We start from the raw sequence: 22,308 nt of genomic DNA, 5'->3' as shown, positions 1-22,308 counted from the left end.
TGCAGCTGTTAGCACCCCTCACTGCATGCAGGCACAAGCTGAACCTGAACCGGCCTGCTGTTAGATTTCAGATACTCTAGGAAATCACACGGCACCTAGATTTATTGAATGCAGTACTTACTCCATTTCTGCTCACTCAATAAACAGCTCTAGAATTATCCACCAGAGGAATGACAAAGCACAATCGCCTTAAATTCTCTGTATGTTTCAGAAAGGGAAAGCCAGGAGGTACCAATGTCTCACCTCAATGCCAGAAACTCTCCCACCTGCACCTGAACACCTAAAATAGTGCTAAAATGGAAAACCAACCGCATAGCAAGCTAGAGGACAACACTTGTGCTCAAAGCCCGCACCGGCACGGCGCTCTGCGGGGTGGGAGCACGAAGCTCCTCGGCGTGCGGAGCGGGATGCTCACAGCGCGTCAGTAGGGCTACAGCCAAGCCGACGGCCGCCAGCTGCAGTGTCAGTGCTGTCACCCGCGGGCAGTGACAACAGGGCCGCTTTTCTCTGCGGCCGCACCTTCCCCAGCGCAAGGCAAAGCCGCCCTTCCTCAGCGCCGGGCACCCACGCGGCTCTGACCCACCCCCGCCGGTCTCCCCGCAGCTATCTCACAGACTTTTTGTGTTTTCAACGCCACGCTTCCCAAGCGGGGCCCGGCACAGGCCGCGCCCGCAGGCCTGACACCACGGGGCGGCCTCGCAGCTCCGCACCCCCCGCCGCCTCCCCCGGCCCGCGCTCGCGCCCGCCCCCACCCCCTCAGCGCCCCGCGGGCCGGACCAGACCCGCGGCTCCCGGCCCCGCGCCCCCCGCCGCCCCCGCTAGTTCCTCTGCGGCGCCGGAGCCAATCAGCCGCCTCCTTGCATCGCCGTCCGCGCCGCTCCGGCTTGTAAGGCGCGGCGCCATTCGCTAGGCCGGGCCCCGGTACGTGCCCTCAGATAACCCGCCCCGACCCCACAATAGCGCGTCGCGGTCAGCCCCCCGGCCGTCCCCTCCGCCCCCCTCCCGTTAACCCCCCCCCCCTCACCCAGCCCGGCCTCGCCGCCCCGCAGTGCCCCCGTTGCCCCGGCCCGGTGGCGGCCTGGGGCCGGCGGGGCGAAGCCGTCGGGCGGGGCGGGGGGAGCGCAGAGTGTGGCGGGGACGCGGGGCAGCCGCCGGCGCGAGGGGGCTCACCAGGTCCTCGAAGCTGCGGCGGTGCTCCTTGCCCTGCCAGTCCAGGCGCCGGGGGATCAGCTGCGGGAGGGAGACGGGGAGAGAGAGACAGAGCGGGAGGAGGGACGGAGCCGGCGGTCAGACCCCTCCCCGGGCGGCCGAGGGCAGCCGGCTCCGCTCCGCGCCCCCCGGCCCGGCCGCACCACGGCCCCGGCCACACCGCGCCGCTCGGCACCGCAGTGCCGGGAGGGGCCGGGCCGGGCCGGGCAGCGCCGTCCCTTACCTGGTGCTCTTCCAGCTCCTCCACCAGCACCTGGGGACACACACACCACGCACACAAAGGACGTGAGTCCGGAACCCGCAGCGCAGCGCCGTGCCCCCCCAGCCCCCGCCCGCCCGCCGCCGTCCTGCCCCGTCCCTTCTGCTTCCCTTCCCGGCTCCTCGCCCCGTCCCGTCCTGTCCCGTCCCTTCCCCTCCCGCCCGGCCCGACCGGCAGCCCCGCTCACCTGGGCGGATTTCTTGCAGGGTCCGGACTGCAGGAACCTGGCGATCAGGTAATAGAGCTCTGCGCCGGGACAGGGAGGGGGACGGGAGAAGGGGACACGGTTACAAAGCGGGCGGACGGCGGCGGAGCCCCCGCGGCCAGCGCTACCCACCGGCTTCCAGCTGGGTCGGGGCGGCCGCCGTCGCCATCCTCCTCAGGAGGCCCGAGGGGGAGGGGAGGTGGCGGATCGCGCCCCGCGTACTCGGCGCTCCTACAGCGGCCGAACGCCCATGGAGGAGCCCCGCTGCCCGTGCGCGGCGTTCGCCCCGCTGCCGTTCTCCGCCGGCTTCATGGCATCGCCGTTCGCCCCATAGATAGCCCGGCCCGGAGAAGGCAACCGCCGAGCCTGGGTGCAGGGAGCGCCGCCGGCCGCGCGAGGGCGGTGCGGAGCGGCTGCGGGCAGCGGGGAAGCGGCGGGGCGGAAGGGCCGGGCGGTGACGCGCGGCGGAGGGCCGGGGCGCGGGGAGGGCGCGCTGAGGCCTGTGGGCCCCGGCGGCCTGCGGGTGTGCGTGTGTGCGTGTGGAAAGCGCGAGAAAACGGAGCCGTGTCAGCTCCGCCGCGGAGAGAAGGGCAAAGCTGAGCGGCGTTCGTGCGGGTGGGAAGGGGCAGGGCGAGGGCCGAGGGCTGCTCTGCTGGAAGGCTTGGCTGGGAGAAAAAGGGCGGGTGAAGCGTTTTATTCGATTTTATCAGCATGCAACAAACTGAAAGTGCAGGAAATAAACTTCAGTTGTGCTCGTGGAGTTGTTTCCTGTGTGAAGAAGAATCTGTTTAATCCTTTGAAAACACAGGCAAAATGCTGGATTTTGGACACCCAGAAGTGTCCTTGTGCATCTCACACTGACTGCCACAAACACAAAGGGGCTCCAGGCAGAATGCCGGGTTTGGGGCACCCACAGAGCACCCATATGATAGCATGAATGAGAATTCTGCTGTAAACATGAAGGTCCTCAAGACAATGTTCAATTCCAGATGCCCAGGCAGTGCCCTCATACTCTATTAACGTAAATGGGAACTGGCAGCCATCAATACGTGACACCTGTCATCTTAAGCACCTCACAGGATTTCAATGCGGCTGCTCTTGGTCCCCAGTATACTGCAGAGACAAGGCAATGTGGTAGAGAAGAAATTGGGCTGCAGTGGCTTTGCTAGATTAGGTATTTCTCATCACAGAAATAGATGAGAAACAGAATCATAGAAATAGGATCAAAGAAGAGCCCGAGTTGGAGGGGATCCACAAGGACCATCGAGCCCAGCTCCTGCACTTGTCTTAGCTCACAGCCAGTGTTTTGGGAGCTGAATCACAATTATTTCCTCCCAGTGTCCAGGAAATAAAGACATGGATGATGCCGCACCTGTTCTCTTCAAAGAAAATACTGTGCAGTATCAGTCTCCATAGACATTCTTGAGGGAAACAAGTGATTTTTCCAGAAGTATCCTGTCCAAGCTTCAGAAATGTATTTCACTTCAGCAATAACTTGCTAAAATATTAAGTGAATTGACAGCATTCCTTAATATACAATTGTGTTTTGCTGCCGTAAATACCTGATGTTTGGTGTTAGAATTTCCTGAGCCTTGGCAGGTTAACAATCACTGTCGTAACTGAAAAATAAAGGAGTAAGACAACTCATCTTCATTCTTTGAATACCAAGAGCTGAATCATAGTAAATTGATGTAGTTGAAACATTAAGAATAAATTCATTTTCACATATATTCATAGTGTATATGCATGACTAGACGCTATGGAGTGCTATTTCAGAGTTCTTCCTGCTGTTACCACAAGGATGCAGCCCAGCCTGCTCTTAGGATGCTTCAGGATACCAGAACAAGTCAGGTGTGTGACATCCAGCTGCCCTGCATGCCTCGCCTACACCTTAATACAGGTGTGGAAGTTGTTTGTGGCAGGCACTTGGATTAGCTGGCTGAGGCATAGACTTCATTTTCTTCTTTGACCTCCAAAGCTCTCAAGCTGCTAATGAGAATTTAAATGGCCAAAATAAATAAATAAAGCGTCGCTGCTTACCGTCATAGCTCTTGGAATTTTTTATAAGGCAGATTCATGGTTATCACTTAAAGAGATGTAGGGGGAGCCACCTTCCTAAGCTTTTACCTCAGCTCTAGGGGCTTTCCATTATTAACAAATCTTCCAGCATGACACCGGAGCCTTTGAAGTTAGTCCTGCTGTTCCTGTGGGAGTTTGGGTGTAAAATAGTTCTGGAAACAAATTACTTTCTGGGAAAAGAACCTTCTGATATTCTGTATCTTTAGAAGTAATATTTCTCTCTCGTCAGAACTGATAATTGCAAGCTCATCTTATTACGTATGCTAGGAATTCAAAGGAAGAACGTAGATAAGAGTATTGTAATATGTTTTGAAAGTGCACATCAATCTTTCTGAGCTAAATTTAATTCTGTGTCAGGAGAAAACACAGCACCATAAACACTGTGTAGCACCACGTCCTCGTGTGTTCTAGTGGTAAGAGTTACCTAATATATTCTTGATGGATATGGCATGTTTCTTTGGCCCCCCTTGGCTGATGTCTTGCCAAACTTTTCTCCTCATAATTTGTCTTTATTTGACCTTGGAGGCAGTAGCATATAAACTGCACCACCACAAAAAGGCAGGATTATCCTTTCAGGGCCTATTTAGAGCCAGTGGGAATTCCTACAGGAACTGAAATGGGCTCTCAAATTGAAAGCCAAGATAGAAAATGTTCCCAAACAAGGCTCCTCTGTCCCTTGCATGTATCCTTCCCACACCATTCGCACTGGAAGCCTTGCTGCATGCCTAAGTGCTTACACATACAGGTTCTTACAGCTCAAAACTCAGAGGTGCTCCTTAATGCAAAGGCTGTGCCCTTGCTGTAGCCTAGGCTGATTCATGCATCAACAAGAAAGAGGCACATTAATAACTACGCAGCTATTTGTTAGCTATGTGTTGCAGAGTATGGGTGTACAGACCACAGCCTGCATCCAGGCTGAATGCAGACAGCTCATTAGTCATGCCCAGAGCAGCCATTGGATAGCTTCCCTTGGCGAGGCTCCTTCAGAGCAATTAGGGCTGGGGTTTCCATCTCCGCAGTGACCCCCAGCCTTCTTCCTGTGTTGCTGATCCTGTGGCTCCACAGCTTCATATCGTTAACATTCTCCCAATTGCTTTATGATCCCCTAAGGTTGCTCAAAGCACTGTGATCAATAGATCTTCCTGCTTCTTCTGAGCTCTCCCCTTAAGGAGTTGTCTTTCTGGTGAGTAATACCCATCTTCAGGTGCACCTTTCACTCCCTGGGAGCTCTGTGCCACAGCGCACTGCAGCCACAGATAGATCTGCAGCTCCATGACTCATCTCTTTCTGGATCCTCTGCACCCAAGAAGCATCGTGCTGGACAGCAATAGTAAATCTCCTAGTGAAAGCCAGATTTGATGCTTGTGCTTATTCATGTTTCTCCAAAGCAGAATTCTGTTATATAAATGCCAACAGCAGCAGTGGCACTTTAGTGCTGGAGAGGAGCATACTGATGCAGCGGTCTTTGCTGGTGAACAACAGATGTACTCAAAAGCAGAGATGCTTTGAGGAAGAAGCTACACTTTGAGTTTCTTTCTGTGCTTGCTCTTTTTTAAATAATAGTAATAGTAGTAGTAATAATAATAAAGGAATGCCTTTGAAGCGTTTTGAGTGGAAATCTGTAGATAAAACTTAATCTACACACTGTCCCACAAAATAAAATCAGTCTCATTCTGCTATGGCCAAACTTGTCAAATGTTGCAGGGTCACCTCCTTCTCCCTCCTGTGCCCTTCCCAGGCAGAGTGCAGATTGTCACAAAGCATTTGGGTCTGTAGAAAGCCTGGAAGGGTGGGCAACAAGTGCTGAACATGTACGGGGGGGAAATCGTGACAAAAATCATGGTGAAAGAGATCTTATTGAGGTTCCAGATATGGGTCATAGGTGAAGCTGGTTCGGGAGATTTTAATTTCCTGCATAATGTGCATTTTTCATACTTTCACAGACTCAGTTCTGCCTTTCTGCCCTCTTACTGATATTGCTTGGTACTAATAAGTACCCTGGTTCCCCAGCATAGCATCTCTATATATGCATCTTACTCCAAGTGAGAACCTGCAGGGAAAAATCTCAGAAAAATACCTCCTACATGTGCCATTGTACAGTTAACTTAGCAAAACCACTCTTAATATTAAATAAATATGTTTAACCTAGTGCACTTAACCCTCTGAAAAGCTTGGTTCTGGTAACTCTCACCTCAAACACCCATTGTTTCTGCTATTTGATACTGCAAAAACCTATCAAAAAAGCCCTATTTTGCTTTCCTTGGAAGAGATCTCCAGAGGTCACCCAGTCCCCATCCTGCACAGAGAAGGCCTAAAATACCACGTTTGACCAGGCAAGTCTGAACACCTCCAAGGAAGGAAGATTGCCCAACCTTCTGGGCAACACAACCCCTTCCAGTCTGACCATCTTTGTGATCCAAAATCGTTTCCTTATCTGGACTTCTCATGTTCCAGCTTGTGTCTGCCACCTCTCACTGTAATGCTGTAGTTGAGAGGACATGCAAGTAGACAGGATTTACCTCTCTTTAATTTCACTGCTATACTAAGTTATCTTCTCCTTATTCAGCTTGTGACACCAAATGAGTGTCTCTCTTATTTATTATTATAATTCTAGATGAGTCAAATTCTGCTTTCTGTTTTCTAGCTTTAGCATATTGTCAGGACATGCCTGCTGAGGTTTTCCACGACAGCACAGAAATACAGCACAGCTGCAAATCAGAAAGTTGAGATTGGAACCATGCAGGTGTGCTGGGTTGTACCTGGGCTGTGCCTTTCCTCTCCAGTAAATGTATATGGGAATGCATGTATCCAAATCTCTTTGGATTTAGGCTACAAGAAATTTTTTTTTTTACATTTTTGACTATTTGTCATCCATTTTTTTATGTGCTTTCTGCTTATCTTGGGCCTTTCCTTATGCAGCCAGGTGAGACACAAGGATACTTATTGTTCCTGAAATGAAATCCAAGTTTTTCTGTAACTGATACCAAAATAAGTGCTATTTAGAAGCAGTTTCAGAACTGGTGCTTTGTGCTATCCTGCTGAAACCAAATACAGGTATTGAAAAGTCAAGGCTTACTTCAAGATGGTATCAAAATGCAGTAACCTCAAAATGAAATTTTGGCATTGTAGTTTGTTTAAGTAAATAAGAGGTGCTAAATTATTAACAAAATAGACACATTTGCTTGCGTGCAGAGGTCCTGTGTGCTGATAAACATCCTCTCTTGACAAAGAAATCTCCTTTTCACAGTTTTTCTCTTGACGACATCTGTTAAATAACAATCCGGTACCTGCTGGTGGTTATGTAAGATCTGCTGTAGGATCTTTGCTATTTTTACGTATCCGATCGTCTCACTTCTGCATCCCTCCGCTCTGCCCTCTGGGTGGTGCTCCATAACCAAGAGTTCCGTGTAGCACTATCCCACAGGAAAGGCTGTTGGGAAACAGTCAGTGCAACACTCTCCTTTGTTTCTAAATTCCGTCTTAAAATAGTTCGTCTAAGTTCGGAGATTTGTTCTGTGTGATGTAAATGTGGTGTCTCTTTCTCTGGTGAAGCTGCAAATCCGTTTGCTAGCACACAAGATGCCACCTGTCTGGAACAGGATCAGCTGTTACTCTGCCGACCGATCCATATCTCATATTTCTTATGGCAGCCATTAACTGCAGTTAGCTGCTGCTCTGCTAGGAGGTATGTACATCACCCGTACCGCTGCGTAACTTTTATCTGCTTCATTTTCAAACAAATTAATTCTCTCTGAACATTATGTAAACATTTGTGTCTCTGTTTTACATACAAATAAATGCAAAATTTCAAATATGGATGGAATGCATACAAAAACAGGCAACAGCAGCCTGCATGCTGATGTGCCCATAGCTCTGTAAACAGGAGAACCAGGTGAATAATGCCAGCACACGGTGAAATCTGCCACAGCATCACTGAATCTCAGCACTACCCCTGAAGGTGCCTATAACTCATCAAGTTCTCTAAGCAGGAAAATTACCTACAGCTGCAAGTGACGAGACAGCTTTCCTCACTGGCGGTGTTGCAGTGGCAGTGCCCACATCTGTAGCTCCTGATCGGATCCTGCCTCGCCAGGAGCGTGGGTTGGTGCGAGCCCTCAGCACCCAGCGTTCTGCAGCTGCTGAGCGTGGTGCTCATGCAAATGGCTCCTGCTCTGCTCGCTCCGGGGACGATGTGCACAAAGGGCTCTCCTCCTGGCCGAGATCATTCAACAACATCTTGCTGAATCCTTTTCTAGACTGTGTTTGGTTTGTTTGTTTGTTTTTTAATTTGCAGGGCCTGATCCTGCATCTTCAGCTTTTCCTGCTGGGGTGCCCGTAGCTTTGCAGTCAGTCTGGGCACACAGTGTCTGCCTGCGTGGCTCAGAATTCATCATGTCTGTCCCTGCAGAGCTGGGAATGCAAATGCTGCTGTCACTCCATCCACCAAGTCTGTCGCTTACACTCCTCTATCCTTTCTCTTCTACACTGTCAGAATTTTTGCATTTTAATTTGGTTTTACAAAAGTAATGGGTATTTTTGTGAAGGACCCCACCAAGTTACTGAGAGTTTTTTAAAGTGCTGGTTTTATTTAAATAAAAATATACATTAATTTTCTAAATATATTTATCAATATCCATAACATGTAAACACTGTTAATAAGCTCATCAATACCCTTTTAGTACAGTCTTATAAAAATAGAAATTAAACATAAATTAGCACACAAGGTGATAAATTAGAAAACTGCCTTGCTGTTTGCCCACAGCAGTAAGAGTTTCTAACTGATTTCCAAAGCCACTGATAAAGATGCTGAGCAGGGACCTGCACCACATCCCCTTTTGTGTGTCCCCTCCAAACAGCAAAGCCCAATCCTACCCACTCAGGGCAGCTCCAAGCCCCACTCCCTACTGTTGTCCTCTACCTTTTCTCACACTGCTGTGCCCATTTTGAGATGGGAGGACTGAAACTGCAGGTTGTCCACTGGCGTCACAATGCTTGTTTTTATTTGTTCCCCCTTCCCTCCTGTTTGCCTTTGACTATCTCTGAGCATCGTGTATGGCACTACAGAACTATCAGCACAATGAAGCCAGCATCTCCTCATTAAATTGTCATAGCTCAGAGCCCATTTCTATTTATCTGTAGCTTCCACTGGTATTAATTTGCCTTATCCTTGTTTAGTTTCATTTTTTGTTCCGTTCCTTCAGTATCAGGCCTGCTCTGGTCAATGAGCTTCAAACTAGTCAGGTAGTCAGGTACTTCATGTCTGATCCCTCCTCTAGGACTTTTGGTCAATGCATCCCATACTGGAATTTGGTTGCCATTAATTTTATTTATTCATCTTGAAGACTAATCTGCTGATCTTCATTGTGAGAAAATTTCTCAATCTCATTCCTCTTAAAGAAGGGCTTTGATTTGGAAACCTCCATCAATTCCTCTGTAGGAAACAGTGACCCTCATAGAATCATAGAATCATTAAGGTTGGAAAGGAACACTAAGATCCCAAGTCCAACCCCATCCCACCTTCACCATGCCTATAGCCATGTCCCTCAGTGCCACATCTCTACAGTTCTAGAACACCTCCGGGGATGGTGACTCCACCACTTCCCTGGACAATTATTCCACTTAGCTCTTGAACTCTCATCATTTAGTGGATGGATACACTCTTTTATAGCCTTCCAGCTTCTTATCTTTGCTAATACTCTTTTTATTTTTTTTTAATATTCTCAGGAGTTCAATATTCAAAATCTCCCACCATCGACTTGTTGTTTGTTTTTCTTTTTGCCTCAGATGATCAGAGCTTTAGAAACAGCTTACTAGTACATGTGTTTTCTTTCTTATCTCCATTTGAAGATGGCTCATGTTTTTAGGATGTCCCTTAAAGTTTTTCTTGATAGAATAAATAATATAATGTCTGGTGAAGTGTTTTTCAACACCTCCAAATACTTACCTTTTGTCTCTTTCTTTTATGCCAGTAAAGAAAGCTTTTCTGTAGAGTTTATGAGATCCATGAGCTCTAGGTGACTGAAAACTCTTCTGGTGTGTGATGAGAAATAGCGTGGAAGGCTGAAAGTTATGGGATGAGGCTGTGAAAGGCAAATGAGAGCCTTACAGACAGACTTCCAGCCATCCATATTTATTTTCATGACGCGTTACATCCTTACTGCTGGGCTGTAAGAAGTGCGGAAGGCAATTGCACAGGCTATATGTGAAAAAATAAAAGCATCTTTTTATTCTGCACATTCTTGGGCAGTTTGCTAAACTACAGGAGCCCTGCCATGTTCCTGCTGAGGTCTCCCTCTCTCTCTGTGATGTCTGTGGACACCCTTCTATCTTCTCTGTCAGTGTGGTAGATCTCAGCCTCTTCATATTTTTTCTTCCTTTGTTCTTTTCTCCTCTTTGGATGACCTGGTTCCCTACAGACAGCATCTTTCTGATCCTGACCTCTTCCAAACCCCTTCTTCTTATCTTAGCTTTGTTGCTACTGCATGCCAACTGCCCCAGACACTCTGACCCTTACATTGGCACTTTCTGTCTCTGCTGTAACCTTCTGAGATGCTTCCAGGATGGCTCAGCACCACCTCATCTTGCAGCAGCTTCACCCAGTTCCTGCTAGGAGCAAATTGCTCATGGCACAGCCATGAAGTTTTGGGAGCCCAAAGACACGTCTCACTTGGTACCCTACAGAAAGAGCCATGAGCTGTCCCCACAGCCCAAATCCAGCTCAGAATTTTGGCAGAGGGAGGAAGCCTTCTGCTCATGGTTAGATATTCATTTGGGCAATTTGCAGGTAGACTCTGAACTCCCTTCCCCACATCCCTGCTGCAGCCCCGGGATCCGACCACATCTGGGCTGACGGTTTGCTGGGTTTGACAATGTGAGCGCAATAAATAGGCTGCTCAGCACTGCCAGCCATTTCCCTCCAGTGGCTGCAAAATAAATGGTGGGACGTATTCCAGTGCAGTGCTGCAACCACCCAAAATACCACTATAAAATTCACAGGCACAAAATAGAGTGAGTGCATTAAGCAAGGCTTAGGGGGATTATCGAATTAAATCGGTGCCCTCTCCACCCTTCCCCCAGTCAAAGATATTAGGAATCGAAATACAAAAAAGGGTGTTAAAACAGCACAATGGGCTCCACTAAAACCTATAAAAGCAGAGAAACTCATTGTTGAGGCCGTTGCTTTCTTCCAGGCTCCTATTGTGTTTGGGCACAACGATTCTGCCGAGGATGGGAGGGCTGTGCGTGGGTAATCCTGGGAGCCACCGCAGCCCAACGCTGTGCCGATGGCATTCCCCCATGGAAGGGAAACGTCACAGGGCTGTGTGTCCCCAGCAGCCCTGCAGCCACACAGCCCGGCAGATGTCGTCTGCTGCCTGCATCGCAGCAAGGCTTGCAGCACCCACGGGTCTGCTGCATGCAGCCTCTGTTTGTTAATCCGAAAGGGGCTTACTCAGAATTAAAAAATGAAAGCAAACAAACAAACAAAGCAAAAAAAGCCTTTAAACGTGACCTATGTGAACAGCTTATGGTGGTGCAGCAGAACAACCACCCAGCACGCAGCCATAGCTATGCTGTGGCATCACGGAGTGGATTTTAGGTTAATGTGTGGCCCTCTGTGCCTGCTTTAATTAAAAGAAGTACATGAAAAAAATAATTTTGAATTTAACATTAAATATTTTAATAACTTAATGATATGAATCATAGACTCACCAAGGTTGGAAAAGACCTCCAAGATCATCTAGTCCAACTGTCCACCTACCACCAGTATTTCTCCACTAAACCATGTCCCTCAGTACAACATCTAAATGGTTCTTGAACACCTCTGGGATGGTGACTCCACCCCACCCCTGGACAGCCCATTCCAGTGCCTCACCACTCTTTTGGTAAAGAAATTTTTCCTATTTTCCAACCTGAACCTCCTCTAGTTTAACGTAAGGATGGTACCTATCATGCTGTCACTGCTACTGGGAAGAAGGGGCCAACCCCCACCCTCCAAAACCTCCTTTCAGGCAGCTATAGAAATCAGTAAGGTCTCCCCTGAGCTTCCTCTTGCCAGACAGAACAATCCCAGTTCCTTTAGCCGTTACCCATAAGACCTGTGCTCCAGACCCTTCACAGTTCCACTGCCCTTCTCTGGACACACTCCAGTGCGTTAATGTAGTGAGGGGCCCAAACCTGAACACAGCACTCAAAGTGCCACTCAGCAGTGCTGAGTACAGAGGGATGATCACTTCCCTGCTCCTGCTGGCTGCACCATTTCTGATACAAGCCAGGATGCCATTGGCCTTCTTGGCCACTTGGCACACTGCTAGCTGATGTTCAGCTGAGCTCTGACCAGCACCTCCAGGTCCCCTTTCCCTGCACAGCCTTCCAGTTGCTCGGCCTAACTGCAGGACCTGCCACATGGTTGTGTTGAAGCTCATCCCGTCAGCGTCAGCCCAGCAATCCCGCCTGTCCAGATCAAATGACTTAGATATGACGAGATTAAATATTTAATATACAAATACTTAAAATCAAATCTTAATTCCTAGTACATATACAGAATACCTATCACCCAAAAGTCCACCGAACCGCTCCCTTACCAAGGAATCCCTTTTTCTCGTGTCTTTCTTAATGCTATTACATACCCCCGTAATGCATGTCCCTCAGTATTTAAAGCCTTTCTGTTAGCGGAATAGTAAAATAAATTTATTGGGCCTGGGATCTGCAGAGCAAGGAAATGAGACACCTGTGTGGCAGCAAATGGGATTTACGGGATTCTGTGCTCTCTGAGGCACACGCAGGTTTTGTTGCTGCATGTGCACCAGTGCCTGGAGGGAGAGCTGCGGGCACAGCCAGAGAAGCATTGTTAATAAGTGCTAATTAGTAAAGCCACCGGGTTTCCTTTGACCTTACTGCAAAGCCACACTGCGAGGTGTGGGGTGGAAGGATGAGAAGAGAGGAGCATCTTTGGGTGGGAGCCCCGCGCTCCCCCATGGCCCCCCTCTGCCTGTGTGCTGTGACGCAGCTCAGTGCGGCTCTGTGCTGGGCTCAGGGTGCTGCCTGCGTGTGACAGCATGGCCTGGGAGAAAACCAAAGCTGTGGCTTTCCAAACACGAGTAATATTGCTATGGCAACAAAGGAACTCACCTGAAAATGAAATGTGTGCTGGAAAGCAGCCCTATGTATTCAGGGAGCAGAAAAAGACAGATCCTGGTTTATTTTTTTTTAGCTTTCCTGAACTCTTGACCTATTAAAAAAATCAATTTCTATCCGAGATAAAACATAAACTGAACATGACCCAATCTCTACCACTGAAAGAAGCTCCATTCTTTTAAACAGCAGCACTGAGGTCACCACCTGGATCACCCCACGTCCCTCATGCCTTCTCCACGTTGATGAGGCTGCCAAAACCCAGCAGCATTTCCATTGCTCAGGCAGCCACTCATTAAGGTTGGGACCACCAAGACGGACCACCAGCCCACCATGCTGTGTCAGTGCCACACCTCTGTGCTCCTTGGCACATCCAGATTACCACCAAGGACACATTCAGCAGTGACACATGAGTTAGGATGCAGTTAGGACCCATCTTTTCCTGGATACAGTTAAAATGTCTGAAAATCCACTTGTGAGACTCCTGTGGTAACAATGCTCAGCCCATCCGTGCTGCTCACCTGATGGGGAAACACAGTGGTCTGTCACACTCATCTATAATAATGCATTTTTATCTGTAGTTATGGGTTTTTCTCACTCTTAATTGCAGTGAGTGAAGAACTGAGATATTTTCCATAGCACCTTGTGTGCATGCTCCCCTATGAATTACAAATCTTTCTTTCGAGCTTAGCAGCCATTCCAACACCACCAAGCTACAACTTCAGCCTCTTCTCTTGGACGCTGGAGGGATTCCTCTGCTCACACCGTGCTGAGCCAGGAGGACTTCCCAGCAGCAGTGGGGCGGGATGGGGCACCCTGCTGTCCCCACATCCCAGCACCAAACACGGCCCCGAGCGGGGGCTGCCTTCCCCCAGCTTTTTGGAAGGGAAATGGAAAAAAGAAAAAAAGAACGGTTAAGCTGCTGCATGCTGCCCTTTTCGTTTCCACTTTGGAAGCCTTTTTAACGTGCAGTTTTTCAGCAATTTGAAGGAAAATTGCCCTGAAAGAATGAAACAAAAAAAAATGTGTCTTATTTTTTCCAGCAAACCCCCCTGTGCCACACAAGCAGCTGCAGAGAATTTCTCTTCCAAACAGATGATGTAATGGGCTTTGTCAGCCAACGCTGTAATGAATAAAAACCTAGACCCTAAAATCATCCGAGCTTTTGATAAAGCCCATAAGGTTTGTGGTGCGGGCAATCCCCAAAAGGATGGAGCCCTGGGTTTTGTCATGCAGATGGCAGAGGGAGGGCAGTGGCACTGGGGCTGGGACATGGGGCACCGGGCAGCAAGGAGGGAACGGGCAGAAAGCAGAGCTTTTGTGTTCCCTTAAAATAAATGGGCTGAAGGAAGATGCTGATGGGAGATGATGACGGGGGGCAGAGGGGGGAAGGCTCTGCAGGGCAGGAGCACAGCTTCTGCCCCAATTGCTGCCCGCTGGTGCCAAAGTCCAAGGAATTAATTTTTCTTTAAAAAAAAACCCTCAAGTTATGAGAAGTGAACCATATAAAAGGTGTTAGATTTCAATCAGGAAAGGCAGCTGAGTCGCGCTGGCACACTTGGAGCAGAAATAGATGGGGATGGAGCCCTCCCTGTGTTCAGCCTGCAGAGGGACCTCCAATGACTGCCGTGGGCCTCACCTTCCATGTTTGCTTGGATTTCTGCTGTTTCTTTCCCTTTGGGCTCACGCATTTCAGCAAAATGCACAAAGCGGAGCAGGGCACCTACTTGCTCCCCTCACAACAGGATTGCCACTGCCACTGTCCCTGTTCCTTGGGCAGAGGGGCACCTGCATGTGGGTTCTGCTCCATCCTTCTGGACTCCTGTGCTGCCAAAAATGCAGCCCGGGCTCACTGATGGTGAGGAGAGGCGAGCCCAAAGGCTCCGTGCTGGAGGCTGGAGCCAGGCTGAGCAGTGCTGGAACATGGCTGGGATGCGTCCCTTAACTCTGCGGAGCAGCCACCGCGGTTTCGTGGCACCAAATGAACAGCAGGACCAGGCAGCAGGGATCTGGGGACAACTCAGGGCCCCCAGCACTCCGTGCCCCTCGGATTTGGGGATCCATTTGGGCAATGAGCTCCTCAGCTTAATTACGCGCTGCGGGAAATGTGGCCGATCTGCATCTGCCACTCGGTAATTCCGTGGGGCACCGCTTTGTCTGCTTTGTCTTCCAACACAAGAGCCACCGACCCCTATTCACTTCCCCGTGCCACCGCATCAGTCTCTCCACCTCCCTCCTCCTTGTTCCCCTCTCTGTCAATTCTTTGCAAGACAAAAAGGGCTATTTATTTAATTGTTGCTGATACAATGTGCTAAAACTCTCAACAGTTAATTACACTTGTTAATTATTTTAATTAGTCCCAGGGTAACGGTCCAGGTATAGAAGAGGACCCCACTGGGCTGCATGAGCACGGAGCAGAGAGGTCTGGGTTTATCCTGAGATGCTGCATCTCTATAGCGCACAGCACAACCGCCCTCCGACAACATGGGTGGTGAAATAGGAGCAGGGAACGCTTGGCCTAGATTTGCAAATTTCTGTTTGCAGCGTGGAAAGATTTATAGGAGGAGGCCTGAGGGGAAGGCAGCTCTCGCAGGGCTTCCCTCAGACTGTGAGCCCAGCCCTTCTCGGTGCTCCCGGTGCAAAACGGAGCGGGGTCCTGACCTGCAAAGGACAAGCCATCAGCTCCAGCACACATCAACCCTGGCTGGAAGCTGTGGCTGTGTCCCAGCTGGAGCGCACCCACCTCCACCGCAGCAGCACGCGGATCCAAGCAGCTCCCTCGTGGTTGTGGAGCAGCATCCAGCGGGATCCCCGCAGCGAGGGTGAAGGCAGAGAGCTGCTGCCATCAGAACCTTCCCTCCCTGCTGCTGCTTTCATCTTCCCGAGGGAAAAGCAAACAGAGGGGAACCAGAAAGCTTTGTGGCTACGAAGTCTCACATCTGGTTTTAGCTCCAAGAAACGTACTCCTACTCCCTCCTTGAACTGTTAATGTTAAACTAATAAAACCCTGGTGATTTTTCTGGATTTCAGTGCTTGGATCGCTTACAAGCAGCTTGTAAGCTTGTAACACTGTGAATTCCAGGATTGCTCTCACCTCAATCCCTAAGGAAAGCAACGCTCCCCTCTTGGCAGGGAAGAAGATGCTGCCAAATGGCAGAACTCCAGGGCTCCAGCACCACAGGACGAGCAGCAACCCAGGGCTGCGGGGCGGGCAGGCCTGGCTGTGTGCAGGGCACACTCTGCTCCCCCCAGCTCCGAGTCCTCACCCTGGCAGCGACCTCTGGAGCAGCACAGTCCTTGAGTCCAGTGAGATGAACCTGGTTTAAATCTGGCCCTGCCATTCTATTTTCAGGCTTCAATACCTCATTTTTGTCTGCATTGTTCCCCCCCCCCCATACCCTTTTTTTTAAGAACGTCTGGAAATGTTTAAGATGTGTCCAACTATATTAAAATGCCTTCGAGAGCTTTGCGATGTCAATTTGATTTCTGCTCTTTTAGAAACAGCGCTTTCCAATTTGCGATGTTGTTCATTTCATATCACATAAGCACCTACTTCATTTCACTTCTTCCAGGTGTCACCTCTCGGTGACAATCTTGGGCTCACTGTAACACACTGGGCCAACACTTGAGTGTTCCCATGTGTCAAGTTGTGAGCATCTCCCTCCCGAGCCAGGCAGTGCTTTGTTTCCCCTGGACCCTCTGCTATTCGCATGGGCAGCGATGACTTCCGTCCCCTTCCTCCATGCTCTGTAGTGACCGCCTCCTCTCTCTGGGCTCTGAGATGCTCTCTGGCCAGCAGCCACGCTGACATTGTTCTCTCAGAAGGAGAGAGGCTCCTCGAAAGCCGCGGACGCAGCCCGAGGGGTGTTCTTGGCTCACTGGAACCCATCCAGCAGGATCAGGTTTCAGAGCAGGGCTCCTGCACCAGCTGCATGGAGGAGGAACATCACCATTGGGACAACTGGAAAGAAGAGCCATCCGTTTCTATTCAGGGGATCCAATTTTCTTTCTGCTTCATCAGATTAACACCAGTGTAACTCCATTAACTACCAGGGAGTTGTTCTTGATCTGAAAATCAGACACATCAGATTTTCTGGCTTTTGCATGCAGTTACTTCACTCAAAGGAGCGAAGATGGACATAGGATGTATCTAAAAAGCCTTTCTTGTATGTGGTCCGGGGAGAGTTGTTATTCTCCCCTCCCCATTTAAAATATAAGATTTCACTCCCTCCTCCTGTTTTTTTTTCCAAGCAGAAGGACCTCACTGATTTCCACTTTCTGTTTGCTTGTGCCTCTTCCCTCCCGTTCCTCCCTCTGTGCCACCCCAACACATCGCTAACGATGGACCCAAGGGAGAAGTTCCAAGGTGTCTCCTCTTCCTTCAACCTCACTTTCCAGGTGCTCAGCAGTTTCTCTAAGCCTTTCATTGCTCTCACAGAGCAAACAATTTGCCACGTTCTGCTGAGGCTCCTGTAAGAACAAGCATTACATCAAGGAATGGGAGGTCTCAGCCCTTTATCCTACATTCGATACGCATGCTGAAGTAGCTCAGCCCCGCGCTGCACTAGGAGACTGCATCATAAGTTACATCATAGGGCATTCGTGCACCGAGCGGCACAGCAAAGAGCTTTGCTTTGTCCAATGATTGCTACTAAATGAAACCATTATGGAGAACCTCCCTAACAATACGATGGGTCCAAAGCGTGCACACGATCCCTCCAGTTGGTCTACAATGGGTTCGTTGTTCCCTGCCATCTTGCTGGGTGGAAGCACACTGCGTTTCTGTGCTGACGGTGCAATGTGACCCAGCACTGCTTCACTGCAACCAGAGCACTGCGCTGTGTTCCAGCAGCCCTGGCCCTGGCCATACACCCAACTCCACAATGCCTTGTAGGGCTCCTCCTTTCTGGGTAATGGCAGTGCCTGCAGTCCGCTCGTTTAACTGGATGTAACATTCATCAACTACCTCCACGTACAGAGTCTGTAACTCATGATGAGCAGCAGCATTGCCACCTTTCACCAGGTTTCAGTGCAAAATGCAAGTTTTTGAGCTGCCTTGCTCGAAACATGTGCCTTGCTCAAAACATGCATCTTACTTCACATGAAGTCTCCTCCCTTTGCTGAGAACACCGTTGTGCCACTACAGAACCATTGCTGTCTTAAGACTCATGAAGCTGTTTGTCACATCACACCTTGTCTGGAGTTGTTATCATCAGCAATGATAATCAAATGCCCACAGTTGATTTTGCCTGCGTAGCCATTCTGAGAACCTTTCCTAGTCAGAACTAGAATGGGAAACACGTTTCTTATGCCCGAGAGCTCTGCCAGTGGAGAGCCAAGGAGCTCAGTGAAGGGTTTCTCCATGCATTCCAACTGAGCCTGGAATCAGGGACACCCAAACTGACTGGTCATGAAAAATTCCTCCCACTGAACCCTCCACTTTTTGGTCAGCCATAAACTGGAGCTACCTTTGATGCAGTGTCAAGATGTCAAGAGTATCAGATGAGGAGGGCTTGGCAGAAGGCACAAAACTATTTCATTGTGCAACTCACTCAAATATCCCATTGCTCTGAAAAGTTGTGAACTTGAGCAATGAGGTTTGTATGAAAAGTTCTTAAGCAATTTTCTGAGTTTATTTGTAACAGGAATCTGGTTGTAACAATAGTTATAGAATTAAGAAAACTCTCATCCTGGCACTGAAAGAGGAACTAAACAAAACCAAACACTCAATTGTATGTCTGTAACAGCCTCTGAATTAGAATGGAGAAATGTCACCTAACATACAGAATGACCTCAATTAGTGGATGATGGGCTGATTGCACTTTGGCACATGGATGAGCCTTTTGCTAGGAAGAAAATATCAACCATACTCATACTGTTGGCTGCTATTTAAATAACCATGCCCGAAACACTGAGGGAGAATGAAACTGGAAAGAGAGGGGTGTCACTGAGATTTGGACAAGGAGCTCACCTTCCTATTTACACCAGATGTGATGTTTTAAGCCCCTGCAGAGCAACCACTGGAAGCTGGGAGGAGACACTGCTGGTATAATATGCTTTATTCCAAAATGCATCTTACCCTTAAAGCTGTGCAGGCCCACTGGTATTTCTCACCAACTTCAAGCAGCATTTGGTCAGCCCCTAAAAACTATTGCATCGTGTCTCCAAAACAAACTGCCGTGCCTATTAGCAACCCTTTATTGCTCAAAAGCAAGCTAAATTCAGTAATTTTCATGTGTAAAAGTGTGGGGATGACATTTGAATTGTCACTGGATTCCTTCAATCTAAAATATGCAGAATCTCCTGGTATCACTAAATCACCATGAGCTTTCACACACTGACAGATGCATCCCATAGAAAATCCTAGGAGGGAAAAATATCACCTGAACTTGTGTAACAGCCCTGCAAAGAAGTTGTAGCTCACATACCCTGGCTGCTTTAACAGAGCACACCTACGGAATGAAAGGAATAAAAATCATCTGTGCTTTAGGCCTTGGAGGTTAAATCACCACTAAACATCACCAAGCAGCCAGCACCCCGGGGTACTGCTCAGGGAACAGCCAGTTCATACAGGGCACTGCACTGAGACACCGAGTTAGGTTGTGGATAGGACATCAACTATGCAGCCTCCTGGAATTTCACATTTCTGAGCTGCAAAACAATCTTACACACACAAAAAAAACCATACTTTCTGCATTGCAGACATTTTTCTTCCTATCAAATACACGATAAATTTGGTCATCAATGTAAAGAGACCATAAAGAAGGTGGCTTAGAGAGGAAAATGTGAAGCGTCCTTGAAAAAAACTGTACAGCAGAGCTGTAGTAACAGAAATAAAACTAGGTAAAACAAGTATTAAACCCCTATGTATATGCCTGGTGTAGCAGTGATTCCCAGAGCAGCCTTGCATTCATGGAAACCATTTTCTGTATATACACACATGATCATGCTGGGGAAAGCTAACCAAGTCCAAGGAAACACTCCATAAGTAGAACATTTTAGACGAAGCTACAAATAAAAGGTAGGTAAGCACACACTGTAACTGGTACTCTGACCATTCCAGCATCATAACGGAAAACTATTTTACACTGCTAGAAGTTTGCTGTCAGCACTGCTATCTCCAAGCTCACCTGCTGTTTCTAAGAGGGAAGACCCCTCTTCTAAGCTGTTATCAATTACCAGGCACTGAAACATAAATGAGACAACACCCACCCGAGTTTATAACACCGACAGCCCTTAAGGCACGTTGGGCAGCACCAAGTATCTCAGCTTTTCTCGAGGAAGCAAAGTCTAGAACGTAAGCTTCCATGCGGGAATGCTGGGGTAGCGCCCTGCCAGCACAAGGCAGCGCGTTTCCTCTGGAACCATCTGTTCCCATTCTGACTGCATGGAGTCGGTTTTGTTGACACAACTGCAGGAACCAGGGGCCCAAACACCGGCCGTGCTTTGGATGCCAGGTCCCAGCTGCACGGGGTCCCTTCAGCACGGAGCCCCTCCAGGAGAGCTCCAGCAGCGCGTGTGCAGCACAAGCAACGAACCACAGTCAGCTTTTGAGGAGTCTTTTTTATTAAGATAAATCCAGCAAAATTCCTAACAGTGGGTACATACAACCGACCTGCCCTTTTAAAAGAAATGTTTGTATTTCATTTAAAAACATGATTACGCTTTTTTTTCCATTATTTATTTATTTTTCAAAACCGACAAAATAAAATTACATTTGGGAAAACAACAGATTTCCAGCTCTTAGGTTTTTTTTTTTTTTTTTCATGAAAATAGCTCACCTTCTTTATAAAAGCAACCCACAGAACCACTGGAATGTTTAACACAGTTATTTGTTTTGAGACCTCCCCACTTTAAGAAACCATACAACACATACAAGGGTAAAATTAAAATCTGAACTCTGTAAGCATGACTTACACAAAAAGGGACACACTGACAGAAGTCAAAAGCTACCACCACTTATTCTTTCCATGTACCATACAAACTATTACAATCACAAAATTTAAAAACAATGATTTTTTTTTTGTTTTGTTTGTTAGGGATTCAATTCCCAAGTAACCGAGATGAAGATGTTCCATAATTAAATTCATGCTAAAAAAACCTGCATTTATAAAATAGTTGATAAAAATATTCCTCTCTGTTAACAATACAGCATGGAGGTACGGATACCAAATGATGGAGATATAGGGCAGGGTTAACATTACTCGGACTTGGCTTCCTTATCATCAGATGCTTCAGCAGCTGGTGCCTATAAAAGTGTTTGGGAAGAATAGAAATATTATTTGTAATGCTAATCGGATTCAATTCGAACAAGCATCAAAGAGAGACTACTTTGTTAGCACGCACATGGACAACATTTTCTGTAGATAAACAGGAAAGCACAGCTACTACCAATAATATCAACACAACGACGCGTTGGCTGATAATTCTAAAAATTAAACCATGGAGGTGATTATTTGATGATCGATTAATATCAGAATGTGAAGAGAATCCAGAGGCAGAATTTGAAACGTGTTTTAGATAAGAATCAATCAAGTGCTAGGGGAAGTTCATGTCCTCATCTCCGTCCAGTCACAAGGAAGTGTAAGAATTACACACAAATACTTGTGTTGTACTAACTTCAGGGAGGCTGTTCTATAAAGACATCTGCTATTAGTTTTTAAGTCAACACATCAAAATTGCCAAGCTCCTATCAGCGATCCTTGGAAGTACAGTGATGCCATATTAATTTTTAGCAGAGAAGCTTGAGAATTGTTTTTTAGAATGAACAAATAAATGACCCATTAACTCTGTAGTGATACTCAGCACGCGAAGAGAGAGCACTGTAAAAGAGAGAGCACTGGAGTACACAAGAGGCTAGTCTACGTCTACAGGGATGAAAGGAGCCTGTAGCAAATGTTGCACTTCTATCAGCAACAGGAGTGCTAGGAAAAGGCTATCAGGAGCGGACTGAAGCTTGTAGCTAGTCCTAGCAAACGGCAGCTCTTATGTAAGTAGCTGATACGGTAAGAACCTGTAAGGAAGAGGCTTGCAAATCAAGAGACAAGACCAAGAACCTATAAGAAAGAGGCTTTCGGATCAAGAGACAAGACTAAGTTTGTTTTGAAGAATTCTTGTTGAACTGTTCTGATGTGAAGAATTGTTTTAAAGAATTGTGTAAAACTTAAAACCAGATTTCTGGCACAGTACCAACCCATGCTGAGCAGAATAGGCAATCCAGCAGTCCAGAGAGGATATGCAAAGTCAGCTCAGGGTTGGACAGCAATCTTTCTGAGCTCTATCGTTCCCCAGATATCCTGCATTGCTCTTTGCCAACACAGAGAGGGACGCTACAATAGCACAGACCACCTGTGGAAGGGCTCTACCACATAGCAGGAAAGAGTTTAAAGGAGAATGCTATTCTTTCAGGCTCTCCCTGGGAGTC

At 48.1% G+C, this 22,308-nt stretch overlaps 2 protein-coding genes and 1 long non-coding RNA gene across 8 annotated transcripts in view; 1 reads left to right on the top strand and 2 right to left on the bottom strand.

Moving 5' to 3' along the window:
- Positions 1-2,271, bottom strand: part of BRWD3 (bromodomain and WD repeat domain containing 3) — a 55,219-nt gene extending 52,948 nt beyond the window's left edge. Inside the window, exons 1-4 of one of the 3 annotated variants that reach the window (XM_085230722.1) lie at positions 1,806-2,271; positions 1,656-1,714; positions 1,433-1,462; positions 1,171-1,230 (exon numbers count right to left, since the gene is read on the bottom strand). In XM_085230722.1, coding sequence (XP_085086848.1) covers positions 1,171-1,230; positions 1,433-1,462; positions 1,656-1,714; positions 1,806-1,842 — 186 coding nt within the window. In that variant the 5' untranslated portion in view covers positions 1,843-2,271. The remainder of the gene's footprint in view (positions 1-1,170; positions 1,231-1,432; positions 1,463-1,655; positions 1,715-1,805) is intronic. The other 2 variants (XM_085230719.1, XM_085230721.1) reach the window with 2 other exon arrangements.
- On the top strand, positions 398-20,657 carry LOC146543775 (uncharacterized). Of its 2 annotated transcripts, none has more exons than XR_014884994.1 (3): positions 398-921; positions 1,675-1,703; positions 13,074-20,657. It is a non-coding gene; the product is annotated as an uncharacterized LOC146543775 (long non-coding RNA). The 2 variants fall into 2 exon arrangements; XR_014884993.1 differs by lacking the exon at positions 398-921 and adding an exon at positions 975-1,494.
- LOC100540854 (non-histone chromosomal protein HMG-14A) overlaps positions 20,433-22,308 on the bottom strand; it is an 8,980-nt gene continuing 7,104 nt past the window's right edge. For all 3 annotated transcript variants that reach the window (XM_085230727.1, XM_085230725.1, XM_085230726.1), the window contains one exon: positions 20,433-21,132. In XM_085230727.1, coding sequence (XP_085086853.1) covers positions 21,085-21,132 — 48 coding nt within the window. In that variant the 3' untranslated portion in view covers positions 20,433-21,084. The remainder of the gene's footprint in view (positions 21,133-22,308) is intronic.

This window comes from Meleagris gallopavo, chromosome 9 (assembly GCF_905368555.1).
Source record: "Meleagris gallopavo chromosome 9, MGAL_WU_HG_1.1, whole genome shotgun sequence".
Lineage (NCBI taxonomy): Eukaryota > Metazoa > Chordata > Aves > Galliformes > Phasianidae > Meleagris > Meleagris gallopavo.
This window is presented reverse-complemented; position numbering and strand designations above follow the sequence as displayed.